The sequence below is a fragment of the Miniopterus natalensis genome, chromosome 17 (assembly GCF_054644295.1).
Source record: "Miniopterus natalensis isolate mMinNat1 chromosome 17, mMinNat1.hap1, whole genome shotgun sequence".
NCBI classification, from domain to species: domain Eukaryota; kingdom Metazoa; phylum Chordata; class Mammalia; order Chiroptera; family Miniopteridae; genus Miniopterus; species Miniopterus natalensis.
This window is the reverse complement of record NC_142097.1, coordinates 1,080,121-1,102,512: the sequence shown is the minus strand read 5'-3', so window position 1 is coordinate 1,102,512 and position 22,392 is coordinate 1,080,121. Positions and strand designations below refer to the sequence as shown.

The window sequence follows — 22,392 nt, the reverse complement described above, 5'->3', positions numbered from 1 at the left end:
TCTTAGCCTTATGAAGAGCTGCAAGAATAATATAAACAATTCCCATACACCAGATTCTCCTCCAGAGAGTAAGGTTGTACTTACCCTTCTCTCTCCCTGAGCCATTGGAAAGTAAGTTGCAGATATGATGGCCCTTGATTGTCTCCTAAAAAATAAGACATTCTCTTACAGAGCCACAACCTTAGGAGATGAATATTGATATAATTTTTTTACAAATCTACTGACCTTATTCGGATTTTGCCAGTTGTTTTACTTATTTCTTTATAACAAAAGAAAATCTCAGTTCATGGGTTGTCTACATTGCCACACAACTTTTGTTTCCTTTAATCTCGAACAGTTCTTTGGTCTTTCTTTAGTTTTTGTGATATTGACACAAGTTATAATCTGAGTGTTTCTTTTTAATTTGAAATTTAACTTTTAAGACTAGTGGTTTGAAGGAGACTGAAAACAGAAAGAACTGGCTGGTATTTTGTAGGAGTACTGAATAAGTTGTAGTTTGAAAGAGATGGTTTAAAAAAACACACATCAACAAACCTTTACTGAAAAAACCATGTAAAGTTGTTAAGCATTTTAGTCACGTCTCCTGTCCAGAAACTGACTGTACCTCACTTGAAACTCAGTCTTATTATTTATAATCAGGGCAGGAAAATGTGGTGGTGGTTTCAGTAGTAATTTATTATCAGGTAAGAAATGATGTTTTTGGAGAGCGTTTACAGGTGATGCCAAAGCTGCCTGATGGGGAAATGCCAGCATCCTTAACACAGTTAAATTTACTAAGCATAGTAATGATTTGGAAATTTTCTGTTTGTTTAGATGTAAATATAATGAGTCCATTGACTGTTACGAAAGTAATGTTGCTTTTGATTATTTATTTCATGGTAAAAAAGGCTTTATGATTTTAAAAATGGTGCTGAATTACTCTAAATGTCACAAGAAACAGTGTAAGACATTTTCTGACTGAATTGGAACAGTCCTGAAAGAATATGGAAACCTCATGTTGTCATTTAAAGGAATCTATCAAGTGGTATTATTTTTTATTTGTAAGTGACAACATAAGATCCAATGTGCTGCCATCTCTGAGAGCTTATCTGAAAGAGATGTCATTTCTGACAGCCCCTGCGAGGAATAGGCGTCCTCAAGCAAGCCATAGACAAGATGCAGATGAATACAAACCAGCTGACCTCAATACATGCTGATCTCTGCCAGGTAAGCACCCAGGGAGTGTCAGTCAGACCAAGTCAGGGATGGGAGGTCGCTTGTAAGTTTGCTCAGCATCAGATTAGATAAATGAAGGCAGTTTGGTGGAGACAGATATGTTCTAGCAGTTGAAATATAGAAGTACATCTATTCTATAGTAAGGGAATTTTCAGCAGCTACTAGATGCAAATTGCAGAACGGAGCTCAGCTAGTAGGCTTGTGATGTTAGTCTGTTTAATGTCACAGTGTTAATTACTCTTAACACTGTGACATTAAAAAAATGCCAAGGTATTTTCTTTTTAAGAAATCTTGGACCCTGAGGATAAACACAGGTAACTTTATACCTTAAATGTTATTCATTTATTTTATTGTACATGGTTCAAAATCCAGCAGGCAAAAGGGAGGGTGTATAAAGAAGTCTTCCCACCACTCTGCCTCACGAGTCACGTCTCTCCAAAGGAAACCAGTGTTAGCAGTGTCTTGTTTATCCTTCCAAAGACATTTTATGTCTGTACGAGCAAATATGTCTATTTTTTTCTCTTTCTTTTTTTTGGAATTTTCACCCAAGGATATGTTTTTATTGATTTTTAGAGAGAGAGAGGAAGGAAGAGAGAGAGAGAGAAACATTGATGTGTGAGAGAAACACCCATCGGTTGCCTCCGGTTGTTCCCGACCAGGATCAAACCTGTAACCTAGGTATGTGCCTGGGTCAGGAATTGAACTCGCAACCTTTTGGTGTACAGAACAATGCTCCAACCAACTGAGTAACCTGGCCAGAGCTCGCTCGCTCGCTCGCTCTCTCTCTCTCTATTTACTTATTTATTTATTTATTTATTTATTTATTTATTTATTTATTTATTTATTTATTTATTTTAAATATATCTTTATTGATCTCAGAGAGAGGTAGAAACATCAATGATGAGAGAGTCATTGATCGAGCCCACAACCCTGGCATGTGCCCTGACTGGGAATCGAACCCCGATCGCCTGGATCCCAGGTCGATGCTCAACCGCTGAGCCACGCCTGGCCGGGCTCTCTTTTTTTTTTTTAATATAAATACGAATTTGTATATATATATTTTTTTAATACAAATTTGTATAAACTCTTATATTCCTTGCTTTTTTTTACCCCTTGCTTTTGCTTGTTTTCTACTTAATGTATCTTTTTTAAAAAATATGTTTTTGTTATTGATTTTAGAGAGAGGAAGGGAGAGGGAGACAGAGATAGAAACATTGATGTGAGAGGGTAACATCAATAGACTGCCTCCTACACGCCCCCTACTGGGGATTGAGCCTGCAACTGGCATATATGCCCTGACCGGGAATTGAACCAGAGACCTCTCAGTGCACGGGACGACTCTCAGCCAACTGAGCCACATTGCCAGGGCTCTACTTAATGTATCTTAGAGATGATTCCATATCAGTGCTTTACAGCTGTGGAGTATCCCACAATATGGGTTTAACCCATAGATTGTTTCCTTAATGAATAACATGGTATGTGGGTTATTTCAAACACATGTTCTAGTTTCAATGAAGGTGTGCTCTTTCCCTTTTTTTTTAATTTTTTTTTTCTTTTAAGAAACTTGTGATTGAGGTATAAAAATACATACAGTAAATAGTAAGTGTACAGCTAGCTCAGGGAGTTTGTACCTGTATCTTCACCTGTACTACCATCATCCACATACACAACCTTGCCATGTGCTTGCTTTTTTCAATTGCACAATTCCCTACACTTATGTAAAGGATTTAGGCATTGAAAAAGTATAATTAAAGAGAAAACTCCCATTTTTACTCATGCCATGCTGATCTATTTCTGTTTGACTAGTTCAGCAAAGAGTAAAAGGTCTCTTATTTGCGCATCTACAAACAGAGTGGATGCTAGATGAACTGAGTGTTGGCTGCACTTTAATTCATCTGTGGAGTACTCTCATGGTTGGTTAGTCTTTTATAAAGAAATGCTATTTTATTCTGAGTGCTTAAGAAAATGGAGTAATATATTGATATGTAGATCCTTTTAATCAATAAATTAAATGTAAAAATGTGAAACAAAATATTTTCTTGAACTTTCTAGAATCTGAATTTGCTCCTTTTGCTAAAGCTTGCCAGAGTACAATTAAAATGACAGTCTAATACAAATTTTTTTTCACAGCTTTGTTTGTTGGCAAAATGCTTTAAGCCTGCTCTTCCATATCTTGATGTGGACATGATGGATATTTGTAAAGAGAATGGAGCCTACGATGCAAAGCACTTTTTATGTTACTATTATTATGGAGGGATGATCTATACTGGGCTGAAGAACTTTGAAAGAGCGCTCTACTTCTATGAGCAGGTAATCATAAGTTGTGTTGAGCTTGTATGGTCAAAGAAGTACACAACTGATGGAGCGGGTTGATTTCTGCCTCTGAGTTTCAGGTGGGGGTCCTCTAAAGGCTGTTTCTCTGTGATCACGTAAATGGTGCTGATGTTCCTCAAATTGAAGGGCATTAGCTGTGGAGGGAAGAGCACTGATGTGTGGGGCCTAATCTGGGCTTTGCCACTTAACACTGTCTAATTTGTGTTAAGTTCTGTACATCTCTTGACCTTTATAACTTCCTTTGCATATAGGAAAGAATTTGAACTGAATGATGTTTGAATTGTCGTATTCTAAAACCGTGTGTGGTGGTTAAATTATTTATTTTAATAAGTAAAATATTCTCATGGTTCAAAGTCAAGGGATATTAAGTATGCACAGTGAAACATCCCTCTCACCTTTGTCTACGTCTGTAAGAGCCCCCGGCGTGTGTCATGTGACGTACTACTCAGTTTGATAGAGTATTCTGGGAGTTACTTAGAGCCCGAAAGTGAGATTCACAGTGCAGTGTGGGAAGAAGACGTGTACAGTGTGAGTTCATGGGCAGTCTATTCTTGTATAATATTACTACTTATTAACTATTGTATTGATTTCCACACGAACAACTGTACACCTGCTTTTGCCCCACCCTGTATTGGCTAATACTGGTATTTTAACATAAATTTGTCAGATGTTAAGTGGTTCTTATTTTATTCATTGCACATATTAAAGTAATAAAGTATGTTTTAAGCCTTCAAGGAGCTTACCATTTAGTTGAAATGCTAACAGTATTAATACACATGCCACACATCTGTGACTGAGCATTGCCTCAGTGAGTGAGCGTTTGCAGGTATCACCAAGAGAACCTAGGGAAGGATCACCAGAAGGTGCTGGTGTCATTAAATGACGCGTCTAGTCAGATAAAATCTTCAAGGGTACACAGTCAAAATTTCAGTTCTTCAGAAAATTATAAACACACACTTCATAGCCACTGAATGCATTGTCATTGGACAGCCCAGCACAACAACTGATTAACATACTGATCTAGAAACAGAAATAGCAAGATGATATGCAATGTACTTAGAAAAATATTTCCATCACAAATAGTTAAAATATTAAAAACAAACACTTTTATATTTATAGATGGAAGCCTCTTACTTGAAATATACTTATTTCCTGATTTACCCTAAGGACAAGCATTGTCTAGTATTAGTCTACTTCATGCCATTGTGTGTTAATAATGTGCATGCTGCTATAGCTGGTATTAGTACCTTAATTTTAGAAGGTTACACAGATTTTTTTTACTGCTTCAAAAAATTTCCAAAAGAAGAACATACTTATTGAAAAAAATTCAGCACAGCATTGTATAAAACAAAAAGTGAAGGCATCTTTATCTTCTCATATCGCACCCGGACTGGCCTAGTTAGTTCACTAGTCCTTGAAGGATAGAACTGTAAGTTGATTCTGTTCTTTCACTCTGAGAGCAGTGTTGCAGTGGGGGTCGTTGTGCTTGTATCCTTGTGTGCTTATGTGACTGTTTCTGTAGAATAATCTCAAAGAAGTGCCTTATAGGCGCAGCGGTTTGAGTTTTGATGTGAAATATTGGGCTGATTGGGTGTGATAGTTTTTAGTTCCTCTTAACCTTTACAATTCAGGTGAGAAAGTTAAAAAGGCATCCGCAGAATGGGAGAAATATTTGCTGATCATGTTTCTGATAAGGGACTTGCATCCAGAATATATAGAGACCTCTTAACAACTCAGCAGTGAAAACAAAAATTTCAAAATGGGCAATGGACTTGCATAGACATTTCTCCAAAGAAAGTATACAAATGGCCAATAAGCACATGAAAAGATGCTTGTCATCATTAGTCATCAAGGAAGTGCAAATCAAACCACTATGGGATACCAATTCGCACTGCGATGACTACAGTTAAAAAGACACAGCCGGTAATAATTAAACGCATTAGGATGTGGAGAATTTGGAACCCTCACAGTTGCCAGTGGGATTATAAAATGGTGCAGTGACTTTGGAAAAGAATTGGAAATTCCTCAAAATGTTAAACATATAGTTACCATGGGACCCAGCAGATCCACTACTAGGAATGTATACCCAAGAGAAATGAAGACAGATGTTCACACAAAAATGCGTACACAGGTGTCCATAGCATCATTACTCATAGTAGCCAAACGCAGAGACAACCCAAATGCCCATCAGCTGAGGAGTGAGTAAACAAAATGTGCATTCACACCACGGGGTATTACCCAATCACAAAACGGAATAAGGTACTGGTGCTACAACATGGTGAACCTTCAAGACACAAGACCACATATTTATGATGCCATTTCTATGAACTGTCCAGAGTAGGCAAATCCATAGAGACATAAACAGAGTAGTGATTGCCTGGGGTTGAGGGGAGGGAGAATGGGGAATGAATGCTAATGGGTATGGGGTTTCTTTTGTGACGGGATGAAAAATGTTTGGAAATTAGGTGGTGGTGGCTATACAGTGTGGTGAAATACCAAGACCACTGCATCGTGTACTCTAAAAGGGAAAGTCTCATAGCATGGGAATTGTATCTACATAAAGATGTTATATAAAATAGGACATTGAGTGTAAGCGTTGTTTTATAATTAAGCGATACCTGTGGCTGATTGTTCTTTCCTGCTTGGTATGCCAGCTTCACATTCAGCATTCTTCTCTTGCTCAGGCTATAACTACCCCTGCCATGGCGGTCAGTCACATCATGTTGGAATCATATAAAAAGTATATTCTAGTCTCTTTGATATTACTTGGAAAAGTGCAGCAGCTACCGAAATATACATCTCAAATCGTGGGTAGATTCATTAAGGTGAGTTTTTAAAATAAAACTGATTTCTTAAGTCCATAAGGAAATGTGATGATATGTAGTTCTGTAATTTTATTTTGTAGTGATTTTGCTCTCCCAGCAGCTTCCTATTAGCAGACATTTGTTAAATGGGAGCAGCAGTTCTGGTAGAGTCTCTAACCTCACTTCAGTCCATGCACCTTTTGATCCCCTGATTGGGGCAGAGTGTTTCTCAGGAATCTGTTTTCAGACTTTTGCTCTGGGTGGTTGTAGCTGTAGGTGTAAATTTTAAGCTCCAGTAAGGGTTGATTTTTCTAGTTCTTCATTACAGTTTAGTGAAAATACTGAAAGAGCAGCACTGGTTTATTGAACTCCCAGTTAGCCTGAGTGCTGCAAGATCTTCCTGGAGCTCCTGTGTGAAGACCACAGGTTCTGTCCACAGAACTTGTGTTTTCGCCGAGAACCCAGCTTTGGGACAACATGAAAAATAAATTAACGCTTTTAAAAAATACTTTGAAATACATGCTCACGGTTTTTAAAAACTTGAACAATTGAAAAGATCATGAGGCCACATTGTTTTAATAACAGTTTTATCCTGTTCACCTTTGTACAAAACTCAGATTTCAGAGTATCAGTTTGAAAGTCTTCCCGCTGAGAAAATTCTTTGTTGTTTTGTTGAAGATAGCTGAGTGCTCTTCACCTAAGAACCTGACTGTGGTTCTCGGGCCTCTAGGCTGCCTCGTCACAGGCTGGGCAGTGGTAGGGAAGGCTGCTGAGAAATCCCATGGAAGGGCGACAGGCGGGATAGGATTAGGGTTGCCATTCTCAGACCATTCTGAAGAACTCCCCTGGTTCCTTTAGGTCGCCCTGTTTTAGAAGGAATGCTTTTATAAAGTGGCATAATTCACAAGCATTAGTTTATTTATGATGACATCATACATGATGAAAAGAACACAAACTTCAAAAAAGTAGAAATATAGGTGTGAATCCAGTTTATACCTGTGTTCATGACCACTCCACATTCTTTTGGACTTCTGCCCCAATTTCTTAATATTTTAAATAAATGATAATGTGTATAAAATAAAATGCCTAAAGTTACTCGGGCTCTTACTAGGCCCTCAGCCACCATTAGTCCTCTTGTTCCTGTCTTCCTTCTTATCAAAAGTAGCCAGTGTCCCGTTGCACCTGGGGGGGATGTATGTGCGTGAGAGGGCACGAGAGAGTTGAGAATGATGGAGATTCCACCTTTCTTCCAGTAGGAAAAAGGAGCCGCTGATAGGGAAAAAGACGTGCATGTCTTTACCAAGTGCAGTGCATGTTCACCTGATATGCACTTGTTTGCTCTGTACCACAAAGTTTTTCTGACAATGAGTTACTCCATAGTGAATTTTTATCCTTGGTCTTAACTAAGCATTTGTTGGATAAGTTATATAATTTGTTAGGTAACAATAAGGGATATTGAATGTCATTGCTCAAAATACAGTACCAAGTTTTGTTTTGCTTCCTGTACAAATTTTAGTCCTCTAACATTTTAATCTGATTTTCCCTCTTCAAACCTTTAGCCGCTTAGCAATGCTTACCACGAGCTAGCACAGGTTTATTCAACCAATAACCCCTCGGAACTCCGCAACCTGGTGAATAAGCACAGCGAAACTTTTACTCGTGACAACAACATGGGACTGGTGAAGCAGTGCTTGTCCTCTCTCTACAAGAAGAATATTCAAAGGCTAACCAAGGTGAGACAGGTGCTGCCCTCGATCCCATCTGACTCCTGGGCCTCCACCCTCTTTTCCTTCGCAGTGCTAAGGAAACAGGTACAGGGATACAGTGCAGTGGGGTTTCCACACTAAGAACTGTCACAACCAAGTTCTTAGACAAGAGTTTGATTTATACTTTTTGGTCTTTTCAGGGCTAGAGCAGGGTATTTAAGAAGAGGAACAGGTGAAGAGGAAGACAGGTAGGAGATACAACTACTTTGGGAGGCAGAGAAAGGTAGCCTGAGAGAGGTAAACAGTTCCATGGGCAGATGGGTGATACACTTAGCAATGCAGATGTAAGTTCCTTGTGAGCAGCCTCAGAACCTCTCAGACTGTGCTGATCTCTGTTTGGACACAGTACAATGATATTAATTACCACGCAGGCCAGAGTTGAATGAGCTATGTGCGGTTGAACTATAGACAATTGGTCAATTATATAATTTTTGTTTTCAAAGTGAAAATAACCTGATGTTTTTTGGTTATAGAAAGTCATAAAAGAAAATTGAAGTCTCATGTGAACTAGGAAGGCATATACTGCAAGGAACAAGAAGCTAAGCAGCTTAAACAGAGTATTGTTTTTTTTCTCTTGAGAAGTAGTATAGTCGAACAGCAGTTCAGAGCTGGTGAGAGGAGGTGCAGCTTCCTCTATATGTCCTCTGCCTTGTGTCAGCAGCGGGGTGATGGCAGAGTTACAAGAATAGGGTGTGTCTGTTGCTCGCCTCTGGATGAAGGGTGGGAAAGGAGGTGGGTTTGACAGTGTGTGAGGGCCTAGAGAAGCTAGAGTAGAAATGTGGGTGGTGCGTAGGGCGAGTCATGAAGGCAGTAGACCATGCAAGGAAAAGAAGGAGGCGAGGAGATGGTCGCGGAACAAGGAAAGGAGGCACCTAAACACGAGAGAGTAACCATAACTTCCTGGCCAGCATAAGGAACTCAGCAGAGAATTTGTGAGAGGAAAATAAGGACTGAAAGCAACTCAAGAAAGATAAAAAATGAGCCTTAACCTGTCAGCCAGAGGAGAGCCAACTTGACCCACAGGCAAGAAAGGCCAGGACCTAAGAGACTCAGGGTAACAGGCAGCCTAGTTTCCTCCACAACATTTCCTGTTTGGTCCAGGTGCCAACAGAACCAAGAAGATTCCTGCCTCACCATCAAGAGGGCCTTTGAAGAAGAGCGCCCCATTTGTGACTAGTACTTGAGGCTTAAGTAGAAGAATCAAAATATTTCCAAAGTTAAAAGGGTATTTCACAAAATGTTAAATTGCAGAAAGGTAAATAACAGTGGTACCTCGGTTTTCGAAAGTCTCTGTTGTCAAACGTTTCCGTTTACAAATGCCATAGACCTGGAAGTAAATGCTTCGGTTTTCGAACACACCTTGGAAGTTGAACATGCCACATGGCTTCCGCTGAGGGCAAGACCCTGAGGCCCAGCTGTCAGCTGTTGGTCCCTCGGTTTTCAAATGTTTCAGAACTCGAACGGTCTTCCGGGACAGATTACACTCGAAAACCGAGGTACCACCGTAAAAGTAAAATGAAGAATTAGAACCTAAGAAATCTAGTAAATGGGCATCTCCACAAAAATCATCAGTTAGCTCTCTGTGAAGCAGTCAGCCACAGTCCAGCACTTAGGAGTAAGCTGGTAGTTTTACTCTGTTGTGGATCAGATAAATCCAGAACATGAGTTTGACCAAATGAACAGGAAAGGCCTCGAGGTGGTCAGTCAAGGGCTGGGGCAGTGGCTCGGTCTTGCATGTGCTGACTCATGGTGATTGGGGCCGGCTGGGCTGATAAGCACTGCACAGGGGACATAGAGGAGGGGCAGTGTCATTGAAGGATGTGTCTAGTCAGAAGGTTAAATCTTTGGTGGTGGCTGTTATGCCAGAATAATAGAAGGGGGGAGACATCAAAGGATTTTCTAGCCACGGATGTCTGTTATTCAAAAGTCAGAAAATAAAAGCCTGTTAAGAAGCTTCAGCAGGCAAACTTTCAGTATCGGTGACAGGAACCATGTCCCATAGCATTGCTGTCTGGAAGGCATCTAGGGTTGGGTAATCACATGGACGTTAAATCCACTCTGTGCTCACATTTTGGTGGGCATCTTTCTGGATTCCTCTCCTCTGCCTTCCATCTCTGCATATTTAGGAGCTCCCAGTAAAATGCAGTTGGGGTCCTGTTTTTCATGTTGTTCTGTACTCTGCTTTTTTCAATATGTCTTAACCCTCTTTCCTGGCAACATAAGCCTGTGTCATAGCTGCCTTGTCACTGCACTCTGTTGTATGGATGGATCATAATTATTCAACCAGTCCCCTACTGATGGACATTCAGGTGGCAGTTTCTATTTCTTTTGATATAAGAACAATGATAGTTCTATGTATTTAGAAATGTTCACTTTCGAATTCTCCCTCGTGATAAACTTTTTATGTACTTCTTAAAATTAACAATTTTATTTTCTTGGGTGCTATTCTCCAAACTAAAGTATATGTAAATTTTTTTGGTCATTGGTTTATCAAGAATTTTCAAGATCAGAGTTACTATAAATGTTGACAGCTTTCCTTCAAAAAAAAAAGGAGCTCTTTTAATTTGTTCTCAAAAAAGGCATTTTAATCACATCCCAAGCAGAGCAGTAATAAGCACTGGTTTCCTTCTAACTCTCCATTTGCTTACACATTTTGGCTTTGAATTTTGAAGGATTCATACTTATTTAATCAGTAATAGGTTTACAATACCAAATTCAAAAGATACAAAAATTTCCATCCAGTTCATATACTCCAGTCACCCTTTTTCTTTACCCAGAGGCAACCTAGTGTTACCAGTTCCTGGGGTATCCTAGAGCTCATATCTGCCCCCCCATAGATGCTTTTTCCCTTTCTTTTATACGATATGAGCATGCACTGTTCTGATCGTCTTTTATATTTAACATCGTACATATCTTGGATTCTTTTTTAGTTCGTAAAAAGTTCCCACTTAATTTTTGTTATAACTGCATAGTAGTCCATTTATATAATTGTACTATGCTGTTCTTAACTAGTCCTCTGTTGATGGTTCCAGTCTTTTGCTGTCACAAACAGTGCTACAATGATAACCTTGCTTGTGTGTCATTTCAGACACGTAGGGGTACATTTCTAGAAGTCATTCCTTAGAAAATTGATGACTAAAGCCAGCGAGTTCATCAATGTCAAGTCATCTTCACAACAAAAAATCATTTTGTGCAGTAATGGAAAGCAGATTTTCAGTGATTTAGTAGAACTCTGTACACATTGAGTAAAATTTATTTTCTTAGTTTCTACTCGTGATTAATTCTGCTTCTGAATTTCAGACCTTTTTAACACTGTCGTTACAAGATATGGCAAGTCGTGTGCAATTATCTGGACCACAGGAGGCAGAGAAATATGTCCTACACATGGTAAGTGTGCTTTTGTTTTTGAAAAACTCCTTCGTGGATTTTGTGTTTGTAAAAGTAACAAGTGTTCATTATGGAAAATATGAAAAAGGGAGAAGGGGGTGAGGAGCCTCCAAAGGCAACGTCTGTGGGCATTTTGGGTTATTTCCTTACGCCTGTGGGGTTCTCCAGTCATAGTGATCACAGTGATTTACAGCGGGTGTCCTCTTTGTGCTCATGTCCGTTTTTGTAAACATCATTTAAAACACTCATGAAATATTTCTGATATAAAAGAGGCATAAAACAGTGCTACTCAACATGCTGGTCCCTGATAAGGTCATGGACTTGTGCCCATATATGGGTCAGGCCATTGTTTCCATCACCGACAGAGTCCTGCTCAGCTAGGCAGTGTGCTTATTAGCATCACTGACTGCGATCTGACTCAAGCCCCTTCTATACTTAGAGTAGTGTTGATGTAAAGAGTGCTAGAGCAGGCACCCATGTGCTCAGCTCCCAGCTTCAGAAATCAGGTATTACCAGTATACCTGGCACCCCTGTTTATCACTTCCAGTTGTATGTCCCCACTCCCCAAATTTGGATAAACATCATTTAGTTGACTACATGGTAACCAGCTGAGTGATATATTGTCATCTACCTGCCTTCTTAGTTACATAGAGACTTGGCGCTGATCTGATCACCAAGATGAGCCTGTCCTCAGCTCAGGTCAGGCAGACTCTGTGTGTAGAAAGTCAGCATCTGCATTTTCTGCTGGTGGTCTCCTCGGATTTCAGAAGCACTGTCGCTTTGGGATTAGGAGTCATAGGACTACTTCTCATTGTGATAATGGAGTGTTTTCTTTCCCTGGTTCAATTTACAAATGTTTTGAAGTTTTTTTTCCTTCATCCGAACCCTCAAAACCCATACATCCCAAGCAAACAAAACTTGTCCAACTTAACTAACCTGGGAATGTCTGCTAAGGGCACCTTGCTAACGCTGTAGGGGTTAGAGGGAATGAAGAAGCTACAGAGTCTTCCGGGGGTAAGAAATACATGAGTGGTTATAATACCAGCCAGGACACGAGTTAGCAAAATGCTTTGAGGGATCAAAGGAGGGGGATGGGTTTTGAACACTGCATGACCAACCCAGACAGAGCCTGAAAGTCCTGGATCAGCAGGGGTGTTTGGTCTGCCAGGGGACATTTGGCAGTGTCTGAAGACAATTTTTTCTTCTTTTTTTTTAATTTTTATTTTTGTTTAAAATATTACAGATGTCCCTTTTTCTCCCCAATGACCCATTCCACCCCCTTTCTTCCCCCTCCCCAGTCCCTCTCCCCACCATTGTCCGTGTCCTTGGGTTGTGCATATATGCATATAAATTCTTTGGTTACTCTCTCCCCCTTCACCCACCCACCCCCCTCCATCCGTCTGACATTCGTCAGTCTCATCCATGCTTCCATGTCATTGAATCTATTCTGTTCATCAGTTTATTAAGTTCTTTAGATTCCACATATAAGCGAGATCATGTGATATTTGTCTTTCGCTGCCTGGCTTATTTCACTTAGCGTAATATTCCCCAGGTCCATCCATACTGTCCCAAAGGGTACGAGATTCTTCCTGTTAACACGTGCATAGTATTCCATGGTGTAAATGTCCCACAGCTTTTTATCCACTCATCTACTGATGGGCACTTGGGCTGTTTCCAGGTCTTAGCTATTGTAAACTGCGCTGCTATGAACATCGGGGTACATATATTCTTTCTGATGAATGTTTCAAGATTCTTAGGGTACATTCCTAGGAGTGGAATCACTGGGTCAAACGGCAGCTCCATTTCTAATTTTTTGAGGAACCTCCATACTGTTTTCCACAGTGGCTGCACCAGTCTGCATTCCCACCAGCAGTGCACTAGGGTTCCCCTTTCTCCACACCCTCACCAGCACATGTTTGTTGATTTGTTGATGGAGCCATTCTGACAGATGTGAAGTGACACCTCATTGTAGTTTTAATTTGCATCTCTCTGATGATTAGCGACGTCGAGCATTTTCTCATGTGTCTCTTGGCCATCCGTATGTCCTCTTTGGAGAAGTGTCTATTTAAGCCCTTTGCCCATTTCTTAATTGGGTTGTTTGTCTTCCTCCTGCTGAGTGCTATGAGTTCTTTGTACACTTTGGAAATTAGCCCCTTATCAGATACATCCTTGGCAAATATGTTTTCCCAGACCGTGGGGTTCCTTTGTGTTTTGAGGCTGTTTTCTTTTGCTGTGCAGAAGCTTTTTAGTTTGATGTAGTCCCATATGTTTATTTTTTCTTTTGTTTCTCTTGCCCTAGGAGATGTATCAGTGAAAAGTCCACTATGTGGGATGTCTGTAACTTTACTGCTTATGTTTTCTTCCAGGATTTTTATGGTTTCGTGACTTACATTTAAGTCTTTTATCCATTTTGAGTTTATTTTTGTGTATGGTGAAAGTTGGTGGTCTAGTTTCATTCTTTTGCATGTATCTGTCCAGTTTTCCCAGCACCACTTATTGAAGAGACTGTCCTTACTCCATTGGATACTCTTGCCTCCTTTGTCAAATATTAACTGACTATAGTGGCGTGGTTCTATTTCTGGGGTCTCTGTTCTGTTCCATTGATCTATATGACTGTTGTTGTACCAATACCAGGCTGTTTTGATTACAATGGCTTTGTAATACAGTTTGAAGTCTGGTAATGTGATCCCTCCCACTCTGTTCTTTTTTCTCAAGATGGCTGCAGCTATTCAGGGTCTTTTTTGGTTCCATATAAATTTTCAAAATGTTTGTTCTAGGCCTGTGAAATATGCTGTTGGTATTTTAGTAGGAATTGCATTGAAATTATAAATTGCTTTGGGTAGTATGGACATTGTAATGATATTAATTCTTCCAATCCATGAGCATGGTATTTTCTTCCACTTGTTTAAATCTTCCTCTGTTTCTTTTTTCAGTGTCACGTAGTTTTCCGAGTACAGGTCTTTTACATCCTTGGTTAAGTTTATTCCTAGGTATCTTATTTTTTTAGTTGCAATGGTAAATGGTATTGCTTTTTCAGTTTCTCTCTCTGAAAGTTCATTGTTGGTGTATAAGAATGCCATTGATTTCCAGATGTTGATTTTGTATCCATCTACCTTGCCAAATTTGTTTATCAAATCTAGTAGTACTTTGATGGAGTTTTAGGGTTTTCTATGTACAGTATCTGAAGACGTTTTTGTTTGTCACAGCTAGGGGGTCAGTACTTGCATTTAGTAAGTAGAGACCAGGGATGCTCTTAAACATCTTAAATGCATAGGACGGCCCACACAGCAAAGAATTATCTGGCCCAAAATGTCAATACTGCCAAGTTTGAAAAGTCCTGCCCTAGAGTATAAGATCCATGAGGGTGTGATTTCTTTTCTTTAAGACTATTTTTTTTAAAGCAGTTTGAGGTTCAAAGGAAAATTGAGGAGAAGGTACAGAGATTTCCCATTTACCTGCCTCCATCCCCACACATGCACAGCCTCCCCCATTACGATCATCCCTCACCAAAGTGGTACTTTTGTTACAGTTGATGAACCCATATGGACATCACCAGCACTCTAAGTCCAGAGTTTACATTAGGGTTCACTTTTGTACATTCTGTGGGTTTGGACAAATATATAATAACCTGTAAACATTGGTATGGTCTGACACAGAGCTTTATTGCCCTAAAAATCTTCTGTGCTCTGCCTATTCATCTCCCCTTCTCCACCCCTCGCAACCACTGATCTTTTTACTGTCTCCATAGTTTCACCTTTTCCAGAATGGCATATAGTTGGAATCATACAGGATCCAGCCATTTCAGATTGGTTTCTTTCACTGAGTAATCTACATTGAAGGTTCCTCCATGTCTTTTAATGGCTTGAAAGCTCATTTCTTTCTAGCACCGAATAATATTCCATTGCCTGGATATAGCACAGTTTGTTCATTCATCTTGGTTGCTTTCAAACATTAATAAAGCAGCTATAAACATCCTTGTGCAGGTTTTTGTGTGGACATAAGTTTTTGACTCACTTTAGTAAATACCAGGAAGTGTGATTGCTGAATGATATGGTAAGAGTATCTAAAAAGTCACCACTATACCCAGGTCATCTAGGTTTTTCTCCTAGGTTATCTTCTAGGAGTTTCATGGTTTTGCATTTTACATTTAGGTCTGCATCCGTTTGAGTTTTATGGTTTGCATTTTTCATTTAGGCCCGTGACTTGTAATTTTTGTGAAGGGTGTAAGGTCTGTGTCTAGTTCTTTTTCTGAATGTGGATGTACAGTTGTTTGAGCACCCTTTGTTGAAAATTGTATTGCCTCTGCTCCTTTGTCAAAGACCCAGTGACTGTATTTGTGTGGGTCTGTTTCTAGGCTCTCGATTCTGTTCCACTGCTCTATTTGTCTTTTTTTTTTTTTTTGCCAGTATCACACCGTCTTGATTACTGTAGCTATTTAATAAGTCTTAAAGTCATGTATTGTCAGTCTTCCAACTTTGATCTTCTTTGATACTGTGTTGGCTTTTCTGTGTTCTTTTATCTATCCACATAAACTTTAGAATCAGCTTGTGAATATCTATAAAATCACTTGCTGGGATTTTGACTAAGATTGCATTGAATCTATAGATCAAACTGGGAAGAACTGATATCTTGATAATACTGAGTCTTTCTATCCATGAACATGAAATAGCTCTCAATTTATTTAGTTCTTTGATTTCCTTCATCAGACTTTTGTGGTTTTCCTCAGATAGATCTTAGAGATATTTTGTTGGATTTATTCCTAAGTATTTAATTTTGGGGGATAGTGATGCTAATGTAAATGCTATTGTTTTAAATTTCAAATTATACTTGTTCATTGCTGGTATTAACAAAAGCGACTGACTTTTGTATATTAACCTTGTATCCTGCAGCCTTGCTATAATTGCAGGAGTTTTTTTGGTGGTGTTGGTGGTGGTGATGGTGATACTTTCAGATTTTCTGTGTAGGCGATCATGTTATCTGTAAAGAGGCAGTTTTATTTCCCCTTTCACATTCTATATACCTTGTTCATCTTATCGTATTAGCTAGAACTTCCAGTACAAAACTGTATAAAGGAGTGGTGTGATGCTCGTTACTGGTGTTTGTGGGAAGTTTCAAGTTTCTCACCATACAATACTAGCTCTAGGTTTTCTATAGATAGTCTTCATCAAGTTGAGGAAGTTCTCCTCTCCCTAGTTTACTGTGAGTTTTTATCATAAGTGGGTATTGGATTTTATGAAATGCTTTTTCTGCGTATGTTGATTTGACCATGATCTTTCTCAGCCTGCTGACATGATGAGTTACACTGATTAATTCTCAAATGTTTAACTGTCCTTGTACACCTGGGATAAATCCCACTTGGTTTTGGCGTATAATTCTTTTTATATATTGTTGGATTTGCTTATATTTTGTTGAGTGTTTTTGTATCTATGTTCACGAGAAAGAGTGGTATAGTTTTCTTGTAATACTTTAGTCTAGCTTTGATATTAGGTCAGTGCTGGCTTCATAGAATAAGTTGGGAAGTGCTCTGTCTGCTTCTGCCTCTGAAGAGATGGTAGAAACTAGCATGACCTCTTCCTTACTTGTTGGGTGGAACTCACCAGTGAACCTTTCTGGGACTGGTGCTTTAACGTAAACATTTTATTGAAGTGTAACAAAAGCTCAATCAATACCTAGATCATGGATCCGAATACAACCAGAAACCCAAAACCACCCCTGCTTCCAGCCCTGCTCCTGGCTAGAAATGTTATTATCTTGACTTCTCACACCCTATTTTAGTTGTGTTTGTTTTTGAGCTTTATATAAAATATCAAATGAAACGTACAATATAAACTTTTTGGGATCTGGCTTTTGTGCTTAACACTATGAGATCCATTCACGATGTTCTATGGAGTTTTAGTTCATTCATTTTCAGTGCTCCGCTGTATGAATGTATTTCCATTCCAGTTAGATGGACATGGGGTTGTTTCTGGTTCTAGTTATTACAGAAAGTTCTGTGGTGAACCTAGGTTTGCATTTCATTTGGATATATTCCATCCACTTTTTAAAGAGGCAGCTGTCTGTGACGACTTAGAGAATTATGCATTCTATTTAATGTGTGTTGGGCTGGTTGCTGTATCATTAAACAATATCTATCCCTTCCAAGGCTAGAAAGGAATAGGCCAGTTTAGGGAAGCTCAGTAACAGATGGATTCATTGTTGTCGCTCTGTGGGACAGTTTGTTAGGAATAACAATACCTTTTTGGGACTTTTATTGGCTTCTCACTTTTTAACTTCATGGACAGGATTTGGCTGTGAGGATCAATCAGATAAATCCCTAGTCATTGATACATATAAAGAACATAGCTCTTGAAACTACCTTGGAATCCACATTGGTAGAAAAGTTTTCTTGAAGGACCAGAAAATAATTTCTACTGGGGTTAAACAAAAATGTGTTAGTATTTTGGTTTTCAAAATGCAGGGGCAATTTAAATTATACATAATGAAGTTAATGTTTAAAGATGAGAGGGCAGTTTGGCTGGCGTGGAGCATCTTCCCCAGTCAAGGGCACATCCCTTGGGTTGCAGGTTGCATCCCAGGCCAGGTTGGGGCATGTGCAGGAGGCAACTGATCAATGTTTCTCTCACATCGATGTTTCTTTCTCTCTCCCTCTTCCTCTCCCCCTCCCTCCCTCCCTCCCTCCCTCCCTCCCTCCCTCCCTCTTCTCCTCCTCCTCCCTTCCTCCTCTTCTCCCCCTCTCCCCTCCCTCCTTCCCTTCCACTTTCCCTAAAACTCAGTGGCAAAAATAAATAAAGATGCAAGGGCAGTTTGAAAGCATACTAAAGGAAACAAGACACAAAAGACACATTATTGTATGATTCCGTTATAGAAAGGTCCAGAATAGGCAAATCTGTAGAGCAGAAAGTAGGCCGGTGGTTGCTAAGGACTGAAAGGATGGGAGAATAGGGAGTAACTGCTTGACAGGAGTGGGGGTTCCTCTGGGGTGATGACAATGTTTTGGAACTGTGGTTGCACAACATTGGGAATGTACTAAACGCCACTAAATTGTACACCTTAAGATGGTTAATTTACATTGTGACTTTTACCTCACATGTAAAATAAAATACAAATAAAACAATGTAAGGGCATGAACTTTTATGATTTTGTCAGTTTTGCACCCCCTGGCATCTATAATGGTGCCTAGAACATTCTTGGAATTCAATAAATAGTTGTTGAATAAACAGTTGGTGCTTAAAAATACACATATAAATTTGTGTATGTATCGTTGCTCTCTGTGCTCTGCCCTGATTATATTGAATCACTATAGATTCACATAGTGTTCAGGTCTAAACTTCTTCCCTGATTTTTTTTTTATAGATAGAAGATGGTGAAATTTTTGCAAGTATTAATCAGAAGGATGGTATGGTCAGTTTCCATGATAACCCTGAGAAATATAATAACCCGGCCATGCTTCATAACATTGATCAGGAGGTAAACATGGGTGCCAGGTTTTGATTTTTTTGATTGGTGTTTGAGATGTTGTATTTGAAATACTGTCCCTATGCTCCAGGATAATTTAATTTTAAATACAGGTAGTTTCCAACTAGTTTCTAGGAACATTTTGGTTCCTAGAAAGTTAATTACAAAATGGGCTGTGTAAACTCTTTTGGATTGTTGGTTATAAGTAAATGGTGGGTTAGAGTTCCCATCTAGATTACCAAAGCCTACTTTAACTCGTAAATCACCTGAAGGGCCTTACAATTAGTGTAATTTTATCCACACTCCACTGTCACCTATCATATAGAGTCTCATTTCTATGGCCAAATGTGTTCAGAGTTCCAGTCGGGAAGTCAGAGAACATCTGTGTTAAGAGTGGGTGAAGGGAGGAAAGTGGGAGGAGGAAAGCCGTCCTGCATGCCCTGATGAGGCTGCAGCTGTGGGACACAGAGCAGCCACCTACCTCTGCACCTTCTGAGGTTGTGCTGCTCTTAGTGCCACTCTGGGCTCTGCACACGAGTCAGGATTGTGTGGGTGGTCTGTGTTTCTTACCTCTGATTAAGAAAAAGAACAAAACCTTAAATCTCAAAAACATTTAAAAAAAAAAAAAAGCAATTCATAGTATACTTCCACAGTCCCTTATTTGCAATTTAAAATTGGAAAAATCCTGAAAACTAAAAGTTTTTTTGGTAACTCATTAGATGGCAGATGCCACCTGAAATGATTTATAGTCTTTACTTAGTGTGAATGGTTTTAGGTTTCACTGCAAATGATAATGTGTTTGATTATGGGGTGCTACCCTAGATCCTACTACTGGGATGTCAGGTAATATACAATACTTATACTGTATTAACTTTCTGAATTCAAAAATTCTGATTCCTTGCCCTGGCTGGTGTGGCTCACTTGGTTGGGCATTGTCCCATGCACCAAGAGGTTGCTGGTTCAGTTCCTGGTCAGGGCACATGCCCAGGTCATGGGCTTGATCCCCAGTATGGGGCAAGCAGGAGGCAGGAGATCAGTGTTTTTGCTCTCACATTGATGTCTCTCTCTCTCTACCTCCCTCCCTCTCTCCCTCTCTCCCTTCTCCCTTCCTCTCTCTAAAAATCAATAAAAAAATCTTTAAAAAAAATTTTTTCTGACTCTAAAATCTGTCTAGCTCCAGTGGTCAGGTCAAGGGATTGTGAACCTGTAGCACCGTATTAATAGTCTAGGTTCAAATTGACCTAAACCCGCTTACTAACTACCTTAAACATGTCCATCACACAGATGCTGAAGTGCATAGAGCTGGATGAGCGGCTGAAGGCTATGGACCAGGAGATCACAGTGAACCCCCAGTTTGTGCAGAAGGTGATTGATTAGGGTTCCTCTCATTAACTAGAAGTGGGCCGGGTGGAGAAGGGAGGGGTATTTCCCATATGAGGAACGTGGACTCAATTTCAGGCTAAATGTTTAGTTGCCAGGAGTTTTGAAAACCTTTATTCAAGTTCACAGAGAGACTATTGAGATCATTTTCAAACAACAGACTTCTCAGGGAATGCATAGGGTGGCACCTGGACTTGCTTCCTTTCCACTGTACACGAAGATAATATTGTACCCAAAGAGACACAGTGACCCCTCAGGGAGGCCCGCAGGTGCTTGTTTGGGGCTGGTGGGAAACTCTTGACAAATACAAACATAAGTACACTGCCTCCTCCTCCCCTTACAGAGCATGGGGTCCCAAGAAGATGATTCTGGAAACAAACCATCCAGTTATTCTTGAAACAAATGGCCATCCTGCTTCAAACAAGAGAAACGATCACCTTGGCCAGTAGCAAGTGTGAGGAGGGCAGCGGGGAGGACCACGCCTGTTTCTCCTGGACGTTAAGGAACCATGTTTTGTTTTCACCTCTTCAGCCCTGTGCTTTTGGAAAACCATCCTCCCTGCAAGGAAAAAAATCAAACTTCACAGTTGGTTGTGGATTTATTTATCCTCAGATTAATGTTGTTGTTGCATTAAATCTACCGTTTTGTTTTAAATTACTTGAACATTGATGTGTCTTTTGTATCCTTTTTTTCCATCTGAAAAGTTTTTTGAAAACATTCATTTTGAACAGAAAGTTAGATTTTAGAAACCTGGAAGATTTTGATCTAAAGTTGCTATCAATTGCCTTAAAAAAAAAAAAAAAAGGCCGCAAGAGGTCATAAGGCAGAAGCTAATTTTTTATAATTAGAATTAACATGCATTTTAGTAACAGTATGAATTGTGAATTAAAGAGATGCTGTTGCAGTCTTTCTAACCTTTGGTGTGTGCTGCACACAGTTATAGTCTTGAGAATGGGTTTTTTATGCGACAGATGACACACTTTCCCGCTTTCTCCCAGAAGCATTTTCAGTTAAACTGCACAGCTGCTTTTCGATTATGTTCAGGGCCCCTCTACAGCACTCTGATGCCTCTGACTTAGGGTTTACTGATTTAGCCCAGAATGGGGTGGAGCCTTTGAAAAGTGTGGTCAGATTAAACTAGAATTTGGTCTTTAAAAAAATTTCTCACTAGCCACATTCACTTTTTTAAATATGTTAGCTTGTGTAGTCAATCATTTTTGCATTATTTACAAAAAGAAACTCTGAAACCTCATGAGTTACGTAAAAAGTTGCCCCAAATAGAGAGGCTTTGGGGGGGTCTTGCGATCTATTGTGATAACCATTCTTCTTTGGTGCCGGAAAGCATTCACAGATAATCGATATGTCATTGCGCGAGTGTAGCTGTGCTCCAATAAAACTTACATGAAAATGGGGGGAGGGCTGGTTTGACCCCTTATCTAAACTCTCAATTTCTCCAGCTCAAATTAGTCCTGCTGTACTTTACGTCTCAGTGACTTTTTATACCTGACAATTTGCACATCTTAATCTCTTCCCCTTTTCACCCATTCTCCCAACCTCCCATCTGACAACCATCAAAATGTTCTCTGTATCTGTGACTGTTTCTGTTTTGTTTGTTCGTTTATTTTGTTTTTCGGACTGCACATATAAGTAAAATCATTGGTATTTGTCTTTCTCTGACTACTTTTTCATTTTTATTGGATTGGGGTTACAATGGTTAATAAAATTATATAGGTTTCAGGTGTACAATTTTATATACATCATCTGTGTATTATATTGTGTGTTCACCCTAAGTCTCCTCCCATCACCATTTATCCCCTCTATGCCCTCTTCTACCTCCCCCACCCTCTTTCCCTCTGGTAATGCCCATACAGTTGTCTGTGCCTATGAATTTGTTGGGTTTTTTTTTGCTTAATCTCTTAATCTTTTTCACCCAGACCCGCAAACTCACCTCCCCTTTGACAGGTGTCAGTCTGTTCTCTCTATTAGTCTGCTTCTATTTTGTTTGTTAGTTTATTTTGTTGATTAGATTTCACATGAATGAAATTATATGG

General features: G+C 39.5%; 1 protein-coding gene across 1 annotated transcript in view; it reads left to right on the top strand.

Annotated features, from left to right (window-relative positions):
• Nucleotides 1–22,012, top strand: part of COPS3 (COP9 signalosome subunit 3) — a 28,433-nt gene extending 6,421 nt beyond the window's left edge. Inside the window, exons 5-12 of the mRNA XM_016215624.2 lie at nt 1,114–1,206; nt 3,346–3,525; nt 6,234–6,374; nt 7,913–8,086; nt 11,420–11,506; nt 18,860–18,973; nt 20,246–20,326; nt 20,685–22,012. Of these exons, the coding sequence (XP_016071110.1) occupies nt 1,114–1,206; nt 3,346–3,525; nt 6,234–6,374; nt 7,913–8,086; nt 11,420–11,506; nt 18,860–18,973; nt 20,246–20,326; nt 20,685–20,738 (924 nt within the window). The 3' untranslated portion in view covers nt 20,739–22,012. The remainder of the gene's footprint in view (nt 1–1,113; nt 1,207–3,345; nt 3,526–6,233; nt 6,375–7,912; nt 8,087–11,419; nt 11,507–18,859; nt 18,974–20,245; nt 20,327–20,684) is intronic.
• The last annotated feature ends 380 nt before the right edge of the window (nt 22,013–22,392 follow it).